The 16,954-nt window shown below is 48.7% G+C and overlaps 6 protein-coding genes across 6 annotated transcripts in view; 1 reads left to right on the top strand and 5 right to left on the bottom strand.

Annotated features, from left to right (window-relative positions):
- FOIG_03936 (uncharacterized protein) overlaps positions 1 to 757 on the bottom strand; it is a 1,855-nt gene extending 1,098 nt beyond the window's left edge. Inside the window, exon 1 of the mRNA XM_031201974.1 lies at positions 154 to 757. Within this exon, the coding sequence (XP_031067421.1) occupies positions 154 to 639 (486 nt within the window). The 5' untranslated portion in view covers positions 640 to 757. The remainder of the gene's footprint in view (positions 1 to 153) is intronic.
- A 5,936-nt stretch (positions 758 to 6,693) lies between these two features.
- FOIG_03935 (uncharacterized protein) lies at positions 6,694 to 7,767 on the bottom strand (the record flags this gene model as incomplete). The annotated part of the gene is made up of 1 exon (XM_031201973.1): positions 6,694 to 7,767. The coding sequence occupies one exon, from the start codon at positions 7,765 to 7,767 to the stop codon at positions 6,694 to 6,696; it is 1,074 nt and encodes a 357-aa protein (XP_031067420.1).
- Positions 7,768 to 8,674: 907 nt separating this feature from the next.
- FOIG_03934 (uncharacterized protein) lies at positions 8,675 to 10,481 on the bottom strand (the record flags this gene model as incomplete). Its single annotated transcript, XM_031201972.1, has 3 exons — positions 8,675 to 8,829; positions 8,882 to 10,089; positions 10,138 to 10,481. The coding sequence occupies 3 exons, from the start codon at positions 10,479 to 10,481 to the stop codon at positions 8,675 to 8,677; spliced, it is 1,707 nt and encodes a 568-aa protein (XP_031067419.1).
- Positions 10,482 to 10,879: 398 nt separating this feature from the next.
- On the bottom strand, positions 10,880 to 13,227 carry FOIG_03933 (uncharacterized protein; the record flags this gene model as incomplete). The annotated part of the gene is made up of 5 exons (XM_031201971.1): positions 10,880 to 12,083; positions 12,128 to 12,556; positions 12,604 to 12,898; positions 12,948 to 13,101; positions 13,152 to 13,227. 5 exons carry the CDS (start codon positions 13,225 to 13,227, stop codon positions 10,920 to 10,922), a joined length of 2,118 nt encoding a protein of 705 aa, XP_031067418.1. The 3' UTR covers positions 10,880 to 10,919.
- Positions 13,228 to 14,503: 1,276 nt separating this feature from the next.
- FOIG_03931 (uncharacterized protein) lies at positions 14,504 to 16,947 on the top strand. The gene is made up of 2 exons (XM_031201969.1): positions 14,504 to 15,082; positions 15,128 to 16,947. The coding sequence occupies exons 1-2, from the start codon at positions 14,705 to 14,707 to the stop codon at positions 15,239 to 15,241; spliced, it is 492 nt and encodes a 163-aa protein (XP_031067416.1). The 5' UTR covers positions 14,504 to 14,704; the 3' UTR covers positions 15,242 to 16,947.
- On the bottom strand, positions 14,538 to 16,479 carry FOIG_03932 (uncharacterized protein). Its single transcript, XM_031201970.1, has 2 exons — positions 16,126 to 16,479; positions 14,538 to 16,079 (listed from the first exon to the last, which is right to left on the bottom strand). The coding sequence occupies exons 1-2, from the start codon at positions 16,252 to 16,254 to the stop codon at positions 15,444 to 15,446; spliced, it is 765 nt and encodes a 254-aa protein (XP_031067417.1). The 5' UTR covers positions 16,255 to 16,479; the 3' UTR covers positions 14,538 to 15,443.
- Positions 16,948 to 16,954: the final 7 nt, after the last annotated feature.

Below are 16,954 nucleotides of genomic sequence, written 5' to 3'. Positions count from 1 at the left end.
CTGACCGTGGGGGCACTTGGGAATACACTTGCCGTACTTCCACTCAGTTCCCTTGGGGCATTCGCACTTGTGAGACCACTTGTTGTACTCCTGTCCCTTGGGGCAGTCCTTCACGCATTTGCCGTACTTCCAAGATGTGCCAGCAGGGCAGACGCACTTCCACTGGTGCTTATCGAAGTACTGACCGTCGGGGCACTTGGGAATACACTTGCCATACTTCCACTCAGTTCCCTTAGGGCAGACGCACTTCCACTGGTCCTTGTCGAAGTGCTGGCCGTGGGGGCACTTGGGAATACACTTGCCGTACTTCCACTCAGTGCCATGGGGACACTCGCACTTCTTGGAGTGAGGGTTGTAGACCTGAGGCTTGTGGCAAGAGGGCTTGTTAGGCACGCATTTGCCGTACTCCCAGGTTGTACCCTTGGGGCAGACACACTTCTTGCCGTCCCAGGTGAGCTGCTTGTCGTTGCAGACACACTTGCCGTAGACTTCCTTGGCGTCATGGCCACAGTCCCAGCGCTGGACAAGAGCGTCGGAGTCATCCCGAGCCTCAAGACCGAAGTCGTTGTCGGCATCAGGGAGAGCCTTGACCGAGACGGTCAGGGCGAAAAGATTGATGAGGAGGTACTTGATATGCATGATAGGCAACTGCAGGCCTTTCAGCAACGAAAGTGGTTTGGGGTGATAACGAAAGAAGGTGAGCGAGTGAAGGAGGTCAGTCGAGTTGAGAGACCAGTGCCTTTCTTGACTTGAGAGTGAGGAGACAGAAACGGATTTGGTGGGGAGATCATGAGGTTTAAGTAGGAGATGTCTGACTGCAGAGGGAATACGAGATCTTGATGGTTAGGTGCCCATCCTTGGTCAAGATGATACCAGCATCCAGATAGGAAGTCAGCTCATGCTACTTTGGGAAGCATGATGCTCCAATGCAATAGTTCCAAAGCTAAATTCTCTCTTAGACCGGATCCTCCTCTCGCAGTGTGACATGCATGCCAGAGCCAGCCTCAACTGTGGATGCCAGCTGTCGGGCGTAGGGGGTTGCATATGCCACGCCCGAGGAACAGGGAAGACAGACACAGAAGGACAGGGGGACGAGAAGGCTGGATTGGGGAAAAACCATCACAGCTCGGGACATAGAGCAGGCCCAACATTATGCTTACTTGTTGCAACGTGAAGGCGGAGCCAAGATTTGATAGCGACAACTCAATCCATGTTAGTGTTTTGTGCCGTGATTTCTAATTATGTCCCGTCTGCGTCTCCTAGGACCGTAGACCAGGCTTCAGTGACATGCTGGATTATCTCCGTGATTCGACGGTCGGCTAAATCCATCACATAACGGAGAGCGACGAGCCGAATGGGTGCCCATGTTCTGGTGTTCCCATACATGTGAGTGTAAGGATTTGGTAATGACAGCTGTTACGCAACAAGGCGTTTTCCATGCCCAGTGGATGCGCTGGCTGCAGGTGGCAGCATCACACCGATCGAGGAATACGAGGTCCTGCAGTTGCAGATGGTGTTGAAGCTGCAACATCTCGTTGGAGGAGAGGCTCAACTGAGGACATCCCCCACACAGCAACACCAGCACCAAAGCTAAAGAGTGACCGTAAGGCTGGCTAATGCAGGTTGATGGATTATTCCTAGGTCTCACACATGGACAACTCACCAGGGGAAAAGGAAAGAAACACGATCAAGAGGTGAGGCTGGGTGAGACAAGCATTGATCCCTGTCAGGGCCTGGATGTCTCGGAGCCGCGATCTAGGACTATTTTTTCCCGTATTTTTGCCAGCGAGCTGAGTCCCAGGCACAAACAAGCGGATGCGCGCGGAGGTACATAGATCCGAAACTCATCAATTGGCCAAGCTCGCCAAGTGTGAAAACCCGATCTTGTAAAATACGAGGCCCCGGAAAAGGGGGCATTCACATACGAGGAGTGCATTGATTGGTAGACAGAGCAGCCACGCACGGGTGAAACAGAACAGCACCTTGTAGCTTGTTGGTAAATATAGCCAGAGCTGCAGCCACAGAGAAACATGTCATTGCTGCGAGGGGTCGGCACCAGTCAGAGAGAGGCAAGAAAGCATGCAGCCACATTTTCCTGGTATTGGGTGGTGGTCCACCTAAAGAGGGGGAAAATGCGATATCGACCGACCGTTCCGTCTCCGACAACCGATGGAGGGTGAGGGGACCTTGTATTCATTCAAGAAACATCGGAAGATGATGGAGACAACTGGATATGGCGATATGCAAGGGATATTTGCTTTGCTCTGTCGATCTCCTCCTCAGACCTTGACCAGATCACTCGTCTCGCTTCGTTTCGTTTCATCGACCCCGCCCGAGGATCCGATGCAACAAGTGAACAAAACATCGTGTCGCTTCAATAGTGGCCGCCAACTCAACTCATGCGAATTACAGTTCAAGTCCTTGACAGGGGACCCTTGTTCTCCAAAAGCTTAGGTCCACAAGCTCGATCGCGGGGACAGTCTTGGCCTGATTTTAGCTTATTGCTGATCATGATTTCGAGACCGTGGATCGCGTATCCTATTGGCTGCTCTTGTGCAGACACGGGAAATCTATTCTTGCCAACGTGCAGAACTCCTTGACTAATACTCTCTCGGTTAGAACCGTTGTGATCGTTTTTGTTTCTCGGGTATTTTTAACTTCGGTAGTCTCTGTTCACTTTCTTACCATGACGGCGATTGTCTCAAACTCGATTGAACTCACGATGCGATATGCCAAGCTTGGGGTCAGCAGATTTCATCGAATAATCGTGACGTTTCAGGCCGCTGCGGGGAAAACAAATCCTGATTCATGTCACACTTTCAATCGCTACAGCCAAGCTGGGCTGGCTAAATCTCACCTGCAGCTCTAGCATCAGGAGAGAGAAAAGCTCATCAAGAAATTATCACGGCACGAGGAATAGAGTTTTCCGCCGCTTATTTGCGGGGAATCAACCTGGCCTGGGAAAAACTGTCCGCCCGCTTGTGACGATCCAGGGCTCCATGGCTCTCGATTGGTCCCCCAGAACACGAGAGGCTGGCCCCCCCTGTAATCTTTGCTTTAACGAGGTCTTGTTAATGTTTGGTAACTCTATTTAACGCCTGCAGACAATAGCTGTTTTGCCACAACTGTAGAATCCTTGGCTATACAGCTCAGCTGATGACGGCCGCTGTGAGTTGTTGTTTTTTTTTTACGGCTGATTCTCTCTTTTTCACGGCTGAACGTGTAATCCATGTAGAGCTCAAAGGATGATGCATGTTTCTTGAGGTCCGAGCGAGGCTTGTTTCCTGCAATGTCATGTTTATCACTAACGTCTATGGTAATTGACTTTTCAGCTCAGTGTTGCTTTTTTTACATGGCGTTCTGTTTTTATCACGGCACTATCAGGTCATTAACTGGCAGATACGTCGTGGAACTGTTTACCCGCCGCCATCCATTCTAGCTACAGGAGTAATCACACAAGTCCATCGCTCTTAGAAAACGCCTGATCTGCAGTCAGACTCTCTCAACATATTGCCTGAAATCGACACGACCCACGTGCAGTAAGCATCTTACGGCATTGTCCAATGACTGCGTTGCCCTAACGTAAGCCCATCTGAGCTACTCCTCCAACAGAATTATATCCATGCCGTCATTATACCCCCCGACATCCGGTGCATTACAGCACAGCATGCCTTTAGTAGATGTATTTTTCACCGTCCTTCTGCATGCTGACCCAAGTCTTACAGCATTGGTAGCTGAGAAAAGCCACCAGAGTGCGGATACACCGGATGGGAGGAAAAGGTGTTGTGTCACATCGGGTAGGCAAGCCTTCAATACTCTATTCTGTCGGGCCTCAAGTATCATTGACTTGAGGCTGGAGATTTAGGGTATTAAGCTATGCCCCGAGATTTTGTCTGGCAGGTTCACTTGAGAGCCTTGCGGCTTAGAGTTTGGCGATACGAGGCTCGGAGTTTACCCTATGTGATCCATTTAATGGGATTTTCCTTGAACGATAATTGTTTACCAAGGTCGACTTCGTATAATCTTCGTGATCATGACGCCCAGGTAACACTGAACTGATACCGGCAGTTGACACAGAGTCCATCTACCATCTGTGCCATTTTTCTACGGTGGAAGACGTGGACAATTGATTGAAATTCGTGCCTTGCATGCAGGTTGCAACACGCCCAAAAGAAGTCCGCCACCAATTCAATCCCTCACCAGTCGTAATCAATGCACTTCATCCCAAGCTGCTTCTCAGAGGTGCTTTTGGTAACTCAATTGAGACGTCGTCGCTTTACGCACTGATCAGCATTCCAGTAGAAGCGCGTTCCTGATCGCTTGACTAGCGTGATTGCGCCTCAGGCATGACTGGCGGTGGCGCCAAACCCTCTAGCCACTGCTCACTGTCTCTCAATGGCGTTGGATTTTCTGACTTTCAACGGTTCCCGCATTCCAGCCGTCCCAGCTATCGGGTCAACGGCAGGAAATACGAGGCCGAACTGAGGAGGTGATTGCCATATGGAGACGGTTTAAACCTTTGGCTTGGTAGCAGTTGACTTTTATGGATGTCTTGTGATCATAGTCCTAGAGTTCAATTCTTGAGAGTTTGCGGTAAGGTAACTGCCGTTACACTGGTCACGATGGAGATTTGCGGGCGGAGATGGCTTCTTTTGTGATTTCTCCGCTTGCTGACGGGACTTAACCCAAGTCTGACAAAAGTCGTTCCTTGGCAAATCTTGGTATGAAACTTCTTACGGGATCTCATTTTCCCGAGTCGGCGGCTTACAATTGCCCTCCGTATTATGTGTTTGGTGAATAATGTCTGAATTCGTCACTGAGGCAGTTTAGGAATATCTCTAAGTAAGGTAGCTTGCACTTCATGGCTAGCTTTTCCTACCAACATCCCCAACCGCTGGTTGTTGCACCAGCATCCTGTATATGGGTATGTTAGCTTCTTCTCTATCAGTCTACAGCAAGGCAGTTTCTCTGAGCCCCAACATCGCTTATTAATACCCGAAGCTCTCAGGATGGAGCTCTGGATACAGCCATCTTACAAATGCCTTGCAACAATGTCCCCAGAATCTATCTACATGGTTTATTTAATGCTTTATTCTCGGTTTAACCTCCATTGCTATCAACATCTATTCATACTGCTTCTCATCCTTCTTGAACAGTCCGGAATGTGGCACATATCCATTTCCCCATTAACTTCAATATCATGCACGCCACTCATATCTGCAAGATTTGAGTGGACCGCGTCAAATTCTCCGAGTCTGTGCCTCATTTATAGGGTGACAGCTACGTAAGTTGGTGTCGTATATACACATACCGAGGGCGTAGAGACAGAAGACGGGCTGCCTCCTAAGGCACGTATGATTTGCAGCATGTAAAGGTTTCTCTTTAGTTTTTGGACGTGTGAATGGTGTTGAGACTGACAAGCAGCCATCAAAAAGTCTTCAATAATTCTCCGGCTTGTTATAGTAAGACTGACAAGCTGCATGAGACTTTCGATACTGTGAGGCAACTTCTTAGTGCCGACGGAACTTTATGTCTTTTTTCAAAACTGCAGTACCTTGGCAAAGAATATATATTTTCATTACTATCTGAGACAAAATGATGTCTTGATGTCTACAGATAACGGCGTAACATCAAAATCAGTTCTTATCTTTGATAATATGCTGTGATACCCCACGCCATATCCTCACATACGTACTGATAGTCCTACCCAAATAGTAGGCTTAATTGGACAATCTCACCTTGCGACATTCATCCATCGATGGCGCCATCTGAAGTACTGTGATAGATGCATTGGGCGTGCGTCAAAGATGGAGTGCAATCGCTTTCACTAGCAAGATCTCGCATATGCGGTAGGCTTCGATCTCTTCACATAGCGCCCTTTTTTATGGTGTGTTCGAGAAGGCTTCGGTGCTTCAATAGTTGAAACGGCATTGCATGCGTGGACTGCAACCTTGCTGGGTTGAAGGATGCAGAAGGCGTTGATGGCGACATTTAAGCTGAGATAACGCCATAGGGGTCCAGAGGTTGGTGCGGCGTGGCTGATCGGTGAGTTAGACCAGTCATCTGAGAGAGCGACGATCCGAAACGCCGAATCTAGTCTTTTGATAGTCGCTTCGTCGTTTGCCAAGGATAAGTATTAGGACCGAAAAGAGCCAGACCAGTTTGATAGGGTTCAAAGAGAAATTTAAAGTGTCAATTGTAGCTCTTTCATACCGGAACTGCAGATATATTTGATGGAACTCGGTAAAGTCTTGGCAGCCAGTACTAGAGTTTTGCCTTCAATGAATGAAGGGAATATGTTTTTGATGGATTGACTTGATGATCTCTTATGATTGTATTGCTGGTGTTGAGATTTGAGAGAGTGTATTGTGGCTGCGTTGAAGAGGCACTTCGTGGCGGTGACGTTGCGAGCCACAGCAGAGACAAAACTCGTGGTCGGGTATCATCAACCGTCAAGACAGTCTCATATCATGCGGGGTAAAAGCCATCAGAGGCCCAGAATCATTCACAGCCATGAGGAATATGTCACAAAGTGCAGAGAGTCTTTCATTTGTTCACACGTCAATTGCTATATGTATACGTGATTCAATCACTATGTACCAAGAATAAGTTTTACGTGGGATCCAGTAATGATCCATCATTCCATCCACGCAAAGATCAGAAACTCAATCATCCATCTCATACAAACTCAGCTTAGTGCTTGAGAGCACGCTTAGCCTTAAGAGCTCGCTTAGCGGCGCGCTTGGCCTTGCACTTGCCACCAGTAGAAGGAGCCTTGGTGGCAACGGGGGCAGAGGTCTCGGCGGGCTGCTCGACGGGAGCCTCAGTGGGAGTAGCAGCGCTGGCAGCCTCAGTAGTAGCAGGGGCAGAAGCAACGGGAGCATCGGTGGCAGGAGAAGAGGCAACAGGAGCCTCAGTGGCGGGAGCATCGCTGGCAACGGGGGCAGCGCTGCCAGAACCAGAGCCGGAGTCGGAACCCTTGTCATTGGTGCAGTCACCGTCGCTAGCCTGGCCAGCAAAGTTGGGAGTGTGATCCTCACAGCCGCTGGGCCAGACCTTGGGGCCAGGAGCAGTGTAGTTGGTGACGGGAGGGTAGTAGATGCTGAGGAGCAGACCGGGGTCGGTGGCGGTATAAGCACCAGGGAGAGAGACGACGGGAGAAGGCTTGCCAGCACCGGTACCATCAACGGTGAGCTGAGCGCAGCCAATGTAGAACTGGGCACCGTTCTTCTCACCAGCGCCGTGAAGACCAACGTGCTCAGCGCGCATGAGGTAAGTACCCTTGGGAGTCTCCTTGGGAAGAGTAAAGGTGAAGTTGGTGATACCATTGGACTGGCCGTTCATGTAGTTGGCCCACTCAATGCCGTTCTCACCAATCGTCTTCCAGGTCATCTCGTAGACCTTGAACCAGTCGCCGTCACCGAGGTAGTCAGAGGCCTCAGTGCCATCAGGGGCCTTGCTCAAGTAGACGGCGAGAGGACCGGGGTGGCCCATGTCGTTGGCGACAGTGAAACCAACCTCATCACCGGGAGAAACAGCGTGAGTCTTGGTAGCAGCGCGGATATCCTTGTCGAGACCGCCAGCATTGCAGATGATGTCCTTGGAGGTGACGTCGGTGATGGGACTGTTGTTGTTGGTGGTCTTGCGGACATACTCATAAGGCTCGGTGACCTTGCCGTTGACGATGAGAGCGTCGAAGTTGTAGTGCGCGAAGGCGGTGGGGAGAGCGGCGACGATGGCCAGAGCGGTAGAGAAGGAGGATCGCATCTTGAATGTTGCTTTCAAAAAAAGGATTGATATAGTGGTAATTTTCGTAGAGTTGGACACGAAGAATAGCTAAACCACCAGGGTCTGCAAAGAATGAAATGATCTCGTAGAGAAAAAGTGAAAAGAAAGGCGCAAGCAACAGCTGCGAAGGTAAGAATCGGATCTTTGGATGGAAAGAATGGGATGAGGAGAAGAAAGAAGAGACGGAAGCAGGAGGGAAGACCATACCTTTATCTAGGTAAATTGGTCTCACAGTAGAGGATCCCCTTGTTTCTCGGATGTGCACCTCATTGCTGGAATATCGGTGGATAATACGCGCCAACTGAAACTGTTCCTGACATTAGACGCCGAGAGACGATTATTGGGCCGTCACCCAATGTTTGGAGGAACTGTTTAAGGGGGTTTCGTTTGAGATTTGGTGAGTTTGGTGAGAAACCCTGTCTGTCAGTTACGCGAGACGTCTCATATCTCGGACCTCTAAGCGCTTTGGGCGATTGAGCGAGGGCATTGCGAAACTGTTTGGAGAAACAGCTGCAAACAACTTGGCGTTTCGATGTAAGGTTGTTTGTAAGTGTAATTATCTAAGATGGAATAAATCCTACATGTTTTGTAGGGTTTTTGACCATGTAAAGTCAATCGTAGATTGTAATTAATTCTCCAAACTCAATCGATAGAGATAATCTCACAGCCTTGGCGGACTTGAAGTTGACAGTGATTGGTGGAAGTTGATGTTCACAGGGGTTCATTGCCGGATGTAACAGGTGAGTGGAGATGATCCCAGCGCCTGAAGAAACGGAACGGAACAAGTTCAGATGAACGGAAGAATTACGCAGAAGCTTGACATGGGAATAATCGGCGATAAATTCCAATCTCAGGAGTTGTCTCCTATTTACATGTGATGCTCCCCCTAGACATCGGCCTTGTCGAAATTACGAATAAAATCATAGTAAAACTTTGCCATGTTCATCTGCTCGCTCATCAAAAGCCGCTCATTGACGCCGTGGATGTTGGAGAAGGACTTGAGGCTGCCGGGGCTCCACCTGTAGATGTTTTTGGAGAGATCTGATTGGGGGGTCAGCTGGAGATCGGAATACCCTGGACTTGAGAGACTCACTGAGATAATGTCGAGTGTCGGTATTGCCCGTCATGGCTCCGGGAGCTGCAACGACTGTCTTTGCCTCTTGTGCGAATGAATGACGTACTGTTCCTGCGAAAATATCCCAGACTGGACCGGTTGTTGGTGACTGAGGTGTTATGTATGACTTTTTCTTCGCTGCGATCGTCAAAGTACCCTTGTCATTCTGCTGCCAAAGATCATCATCCTTTTTGCATTGTCGAGAGAGATCATTAGCAGTAAGATACTCATCATAATCTCCATCATTCTCAAAAGCTTCAACTCGGAGCTTGTGGCTTTCAGCGATATCCTTGATCAAGCCAACGATTCTGTGCTGGATGCTTCCAATGCTATCCTGCGGCGCATACCGATGATTAACACCAAGCGTCACAAACTCCGGTAAAGCATTGATCTTTTGACCTCCAGATATAACATCAATTGCCTGCGAGGTCTGGACCATGTACTGCATATCCCGCGACAGCTTAGTCAAGAACTTCGCAACGCCTTGTAGATCTCCACCGTTAACAAGCTTAGTGAGGTCTGGAAAAACATGGGGCGAATGCTCTGCGAAGCAAGCGAGGCATTGATGAATGGCTCCGTTCTTGGCGATTTCGGGCTTGAAGGGGTTATGTTCCAGGGTAGTAACAATCTCAGCCATTATGCCAATCGCTGTATGCGGTGTTGGCACTGAGCTATGGCCACCGACGACACTGACGTTGAACCATACGTCGAGATAACCTTTTTCGTAAACAGCAGGAAGCGCGTATAAAACGTCACCCATCTTCTGCAGCCCAGCACCGCCTTCGTCAAGAATAGCAGCAATGCCATGCTCCCCATATCTCTTCTCCAGATGTTTTGAGATATGGCCTGCTCCACGATGACCAGAGCATTCCTCATCAAATCCAAAAGCCAGAATGACCGTGCGACGCGGTTTGTAAGTCTTCTGAGACAAAAGTGCTTCTAGGGCAGACATCTGAGCTGTGATGGCTGATTTGTCGTCTGAAGCGCCGCGGCCCCAGAGATAGCCGTCTGTTTCGTTGTAGAAGGCGTCAAAGGGGGGGCGGACCCATTCGTGGAGTGTTCCGGCGGCTACGGGGACGACGTCTTGATGCCCTGCTAGAAGAATTGGCTGGAGGGATGGGTCGGAGCCTTGAAGGGTGTAGACGAGGCCGAATTTGTTGACTTTTTCGGGGGTGATGTGTTTGTGTCTGAATCTTGTTAAGATCATTATTCAGAGTGTAATTGAATTTACTTACACGGTCGGATATGCTTTCTTTAGCATTTTTGGTATGTCGTTGAATGGCTTCCATCTATCATCTGTATCCAAATCTCCCATGTCATCATAGCAGATTGAAGGGATACGGACGAGGGATTGATGCTTCTTGATCATCAACTGAAGCGCTTTCTTGCTGGAGAATAAATCATGCGAACTTTCAAGCCCGTCGTCGGAGGGGTTCAACGGGGCCGGAAGATGGCATTTCGGATTAGTGTCTGCAGTGCCAGCAACGTTGATCTTGTCATTAAGACGATGCTGCGCATCGTGAGAAAATGCAATAGTACGAGCCACGAAAATCGTGGAGACAATATCAGTGAATCTCATCTTGATGTCTTTGGACTGAGCTTGACAATCAGATCATGAGAAACACTAAACATGGCGTCAGAGCATCCTTATACTTTATCTACACGAAAGAGTTTCTTGGCACTTCACCATCACTATTCCCAACACAGGCACCGAGAAGCGAGTTTCGTCAGCTCACCTCGAGAGCTGAAGAAGTCTTTCGCATCCGGCATTTTAAGGTTCAGACCCCGCAACCAGCCTGCAACAATCGCGTGATGAACGAGTCTGGAATGATGACGAGAGTTAAAAAACTTCTTTCGGGTTAGACGGCCGAATGTCTCGGCCGTTTCTTGGCGATGGAAGATACCGATGACCGAGACATTGAAAAGAATGTGAATGATTAATAAAATACATTTTTTGAATTACATATGAAAACAATTTGGTCTGTAATCTATACACTGATTCTGTTGCGCGTTGCGCCTAATCCTTCTTCTCCTGATCCCCTGGCTCTTCATTCCTCTTCACCTGTTGAATGAGCGTAACACCTGCTAACTCACTAGCACCGTCATGGACCTGCTTCGTCCAGAATGGATCTCTCTCCATCACCAAAACTGACTTGCGTCGCTCGCGATGCGCTTCACGTACAGCTAGTCCAGACTGCTGTTTCTTCGTCTCCAGCTCTTCAAGATACTTGACACGGTTTGCATAGCGCTGGTTGTAATCTTCTCGAATACGCTCTGAGCCGATTTGTTGAAGAGTGAAGCGGACGAGGGAGCGAAGGAGGAGAAGAACGTGTTCGCTGATAAAGACCGTGACGGGAAGAGTCGCCCAGTTTCCCAATGTATTACCGATCTTATCGGCACTGAAAAGATGGACAATCGCTGCGGTGCAGATACTTCCGAGCCATGTCAGCGCTTCGAGGGAGTAGATCCAAGGGCCGATTCCGTCTGAGCGAACTGGTGCGGGGCGTTGATGCTCCAGTGAGATCTTTGCGAAATCAGATCGTAGCTCGATCCAGTTGTTGATGAGAAAGCCCATTGGGATGATTGGCCAGACTGGAGAGAATAAAGCGAGATATCCGAATTGAAGAACGATTTCTGCAATGTCATCTTGAACGTTGTACTTTGGAAGAATCGCCTCGTTTCGAACACGTGATAAGAAAGCTGTTTCTTCAGGATCATCCTTCACCACCGCAAGAAGCATATCGCCCTTCGATCTCGCCCTTCGATAATCCCTATACCAATCCGAGAACTTATGCTTCAGCATCGGGACGATATTCTCTTCAAAGAAACCAGAGAGTTGACCTGTGACTGTCAAAGCGATTACTTCGTTTCTCAACCTATCAGCATCAAGATGAAACGGCTGATGAACGAATTTCTTGCCGACGCTCGCAAACGCAGCTGATAAGAAATTCTCAAGCTTGGGGACGACGGTCCCACCGAAGGGTATGTAGATAAAAGCCGTAAGGAAGATAGGGAGGTAGTTTGTGAACATGTTGAGGACAAAGACTTTTTGGGTGAGTGACATTTCGTGCAGATCGGCGGTGCGGTGGTTTTCGAATTCAGTCATCCATTCGGCTGCGTCTTCGAGGGCGGAGGTAATGTAGGGGAGAGATACAGCGAGAAGAATTGTTGGAAGATATTCCTGCGCATGTTAGACAAGCTTGTTAGTGAAAACGGGTGACCTACCAAGTAATCCTTATACGGCCCGGCGTATGTCTCAGAGATCAAAATCTCAATAGTAAACACCGCAATGATGGTGATCCCCAGCGCCAGAAACGCCACTATCAAGAACGGAATCTGCAACAGCTGTCTCACCACCTTCTTCCATCTAGGAAAGTAATAATGTTTTCGCCCGCCTTCATCAACATACTCATAGTCATACTTGAACTGCGGTCTATTGACTTTCACATGATGAATACCCTTGACATTCCAGCGCAGACTCAGATCGATCTCCTGAATCTTCCAGTACTCGAGGAAAACAGTGCACCAGACGCTGGTGAGGATGCCGTAGGCGAGGGAATATCGTGGAAGCCAGAGCCATGCGATAACACCTGTTATGGCGGGGAAAGTGAGGAAGAGAAGATAGGCTTGGATGAAAGCAAAGTAAAAAGCGACCTGGAATTGTAAGCACGTCTTCCGTCATGTGAGTGAGAGAGGTGTACCTTTGAGCCATGGAGGTTTCGAATTTGATCAATGTCCTCGTTGGATAAGAAAAACTTTCTGCTCAGATATTTGAGCAAAGACTGATTGACTTTGGAATTATGAATGGGGAATATCGCCTTGACGTTCTCCCATTTTCCTGTTCCGGGGGTGATGCCTGCACCACCAAGATCCTTGGACCAATTGACGATATGGTAGACTGAGAGAATGTCCTCTGCTTCGTAAGCTCCATCGACGACTGTGTTTTTATCACCGCCTGGGTGATTTGGCGTGATGCCGTATAGCCAGTCCTTAACCCTGCTGTCTCTGTTAATAAAGTCCTGAGCGGTGCATGGAGTTTACTTGCCTTGATTTATAAACAGCGTTGCCGAGAAGTTCACGTGGTGCTTTGGCGAATACAAGAAGGGATTGTTCATAACCAGCTCTGACTTCAACGTCGAAACCAGTTTCTTCCAGATCCGCAACTAGGGTCTTGAACTCCTTGATAGCCGTATCATGATCTACCAACATCAGCATCTCATCGCATCTCATAACCATCTCTCAGACTCACCCGTCTCACCAAAATCGTACAAAACGACATACTTGTCGTTGTACGTCGTCTTATCCTCGAACCCCATACTCGGCATCTTCCAGCCTATAAGATCCCTGTGCTTTTCCCGTCTGGTATCGCGGTCTAGTCAGGCAATACCCCTTGCGCGACGGAACATACCAAGAACGACAGACAGAGAATACAACCGCGGAGATCGGTGTAGAGAAGTGAATAATACGAAAGAATGTTTGATGCAAAAAGTGAAAAGACACGTTTGGGGGCTCCAATACACGTCAGCTGGGTCCACTTGGCCAAGAATGTTGAGCCGGATTGGGCGGCTAAGTCGGCACGAGAATCTTGGTGTTTTGGCGGATTGTCCTTGGCGATAAAGTTTTTGTGGTGATTTGCACTGCCTCATTGACGATGGAGTGGTAATCTTAGGGGTCCTAGTTTATTGGTTCTTGCGTATTGAGATCGGATCGACAGGAGCTGTGAGGCTTGATGCTCGGTAATGAAACAATACTTTGATTTTCGTATTTCGATAATTTCGGGTTCTGTGCATCTTAATTATCGTCGTCATCTTACAACTTGGCAGTCATCTGCCAAGAAGGTCGTGGAGGGCTTATCTTATCAGCGATAAGATAGCCAGCCATTGGAGATAGGTAATGGGCAAGACACGACCGATTGCGACTCGAAACCTGAATAGAATATCAAGAATTCTAATGCGCTTGCTGTCTAGATAATAGATCCGACGATGAATTAACTTACATGCTAGTACTACTCTTGAGAGATGTATTTGAGTGTGAGGTTTGTCTCTGACAAGAATACCACTCATGTTCAGTTATGAGAAGTTGAACAGTTTGAAACTATGCTCCAATGAGCGTTTGGTAAAGATATATCTTCCCTAAACCCGGCAGATGGGTAGTCGTTAGCCCTTGTAGATCTCACTGGTGTTCAGGTTGCAAGGTCACGTTAGGCCGCCTTTGTTCCGGCAGATCAATGGCGGGTCTTATCCAATTACTGATTTAAGCTGAGCCATGGAATAAGCAACCAAAGGCGTGTGATGAACTGAATAATTGCGAAACATTGATTCGCGTTCTAAGAGCCCAGATACCTCCATCGCTATGCCTGAAGCCATGGGCCCTGAACCCGAATCCAAATGGACGCGCCTCCAACAAGATCCAATGAAAAGACGGGAGTGACTGAAAATGAATGGGATGGGATGCAAGAACCGATGGCCTAATGCAGAGTCACATCACGAGATGGAATCACAAGTCACAGCAAAGGATATCGATTAATCAGATCATGGTTCTTTGCTCAATATCAAGCGATGGAAATTGCCGAGGTGATATCATGACCGGGCACTTCCATCCAATCCCCCAAAAGTCACACGATGGCACACGAGCAGCTGAACACCAACAAGACAAAGATAAGCATTTCGCGATGTCATCGTGCCGACTTTAGGCATTTCGACGTATCGGGACGAAGCGTTTATATGCTCAAACGTGATGATGGTTGCCAGTCACGGTATGCGATACTAAATTGTACTTATAAGTAACGAGACTCGCAGTTGAATGAGATGTTGTCGCAGCGCCATTTACACTGTGATGATGAGGGGTCTCGAGATTGTCGTCCAGCGTTACCATTTTGACCCCGCGATGGTTCAACATGACGTTGGTCAGCATCATTTCATCGTGAGGTATGGGAGGGATGACGACACGAGAGATGAGAGCTGGAGTTATATGAAGCTGCCCCTCCCAGCACTGCACTGTCTCTTCAGATTCAATTTAAACACCAAGAGACTTACACAAGATTATACGATACAGCAAAACAAAAACATCATGTCGGAGAGAAGAAGGTCTTCTGGCCCAAAGGCCCCTACTGGTCTCAATGATGAGACGGCCGAAGAGGTCCACGATATTATCCACCAGGCCGAGATGGAAGAGCAAAAGGTATGCCGCTGTTCTCAATTGAATGCGTATACTAATAAGCAATAGATGCACGGCAAGGATGCGCTGTGTCAGGATGATGTCGGGCCTAGTGAGGGTGGAGAACAAAAACAGCAGTCGGCCATGGGCAAGGTCAAAGAGGCGCTGAATCTGGGCAAATAAATGTCGTGACGACAGGCCACCGCCCTGACAATGGTAATCCTTTCTTATGTCGGCGTTGATACCAGATTGTTACAATTAATTGATCTTTAATTTAATTCGGCAACGCGGACTAATTGTTCAATTGAATGGGCATGAAACAAAACAGAAGGGTATCTTGACATTATCATCCTCCACCATCATCAGCATCGCATCAATCAGCGCATCACATCCCAAGAGCAAGACACGCCGAAAACAAAACAACAATCGCCAGAGCCATTCCACCCGGCCTCTCCAACCCCATCGCACCATCCTCATCCACTGGCTTCCCATCAGCAGCGCTCACCTTCTCACCACTCGGATACCGAATATTAACAACCGCTTCCCCCTTCAACTCATCCGGCACGCCCATCGTATGCGGACACTTTGCTTGGTTCTCCGCCGGATAGTCCAACTCACACGTCTCGTCGTGTCCAAGAGTGCATATCGAGTCGAGGATGTTGTAAAGAACGTAATTATCGCCAACCCACGTACTCTCATTCCGATCGAGGCACGATGTTAAAAAGTTCATGCTATTCGCTGCGCTAAGCGGTAGTCTGCTCTTTTTTGTATGTATTAAATCGGAGCATTTGGATGCGTCGACGTTGGAATATGTCATCTCGACGGGACCGCCGGCCCTGGGCTTGTCGGTGGCCGAGTAGCCTGTGTAGAGGTAATTCCACGCATCGTAGCTAACGTCGTAGGCGCCTTGCGATTGATCGACGCGGAGGAGATGCACGGTGCGGTCTTCGTATGTGAGCGCGATGCAGATATTGTTACAGTCGACGGAATACGGCCAGTAGGCGATGCGATTCGTGTTGACCTGGCGATTGTTAGCTTGGCTCCATTGACTGAGTAATGTCGCGTACTTTGCACCCGGGGACGCCAATTGACGAGGAGTAGCTGTCATGCGGCGTCGCCCAAACCGTCCCACCGTCTGATTTGCGCGCGAGAGATAGAGATACTAGGGAGTGGACGAGCAGCGAGAGCCGCAGCATTTTGAGGGAGTGACGAGACGCCTGACGTAGGCGGATTAAGAGGAATGAGTGATTGAAGGCATTTTTTGCGACAAGCCACGCGAGAGAGGAGGAAACGGGGAAGTATTAGGGGTCTGGGGCAGAGAATTGGCCCTGATCTTTACTGCTTTGAGATTAAGCATTGATTACGAGCATGGAGTTAGGCCGCTTTTGGGATGATATGGCGAGAGGTGACAGGGGTTGGGATGAGTTGTTTTTCGGCATTTCGGGAGATGAATGATTGAACAGTCGATAAGGCATTCTTGCTTCAGTGATGAGTCGAGAAGCCACGAAGCAGTTGAGGCGAGACCCGGAGAAATTATCCAGCTTGTCATGTGTTATTAAGCTTTATAAACAATGCGACACCAGCTAACGACTTAGCCAAAACAATGACGTTCTCTGGGGGATGCAGTAAAGGCTTCTATCCTAGGTGATAAAAAGACTTAGGTGGGTTTAGCCAGGCCTTTAGGCCAGTTAATTTTGGCACTTTGGCTCAACGTCACAAGTTTCCTTGCTCCCCTGGGTCTCTGGATCAAACCGCCCACGGACCAACCACTCAACCAATCACCTCCACAAAATATTGACAGTTGAAGCCCCGTATCTCGCATCATGATCCCCCTTTCAAGCCACCTCCACAAAAACCCCTCTTGGCAGGGCTGAGCTACAGAAACCGACTAATACG

Source organism: Fusarium odoratissimum (assembly GCF_000260195.1).
Source record: "Fusarium odoratissimum NRRL 54006 unplaced genomic scaffold supercont1.5, whole genome shotgun sequence".
Classification (NCBI taxonomy): Eukaryota; Fungi; Ascomycota; class Sordariomycetes; order Hypocreales; family Nectriaceae; genus Fusarium; species Fusarium odoratissimum.
The sequence above is the reverse complement of the archived record's forward strand: the minus strand, read 5'-3'. Positions and strand labels throughout refer to the sequence as shown.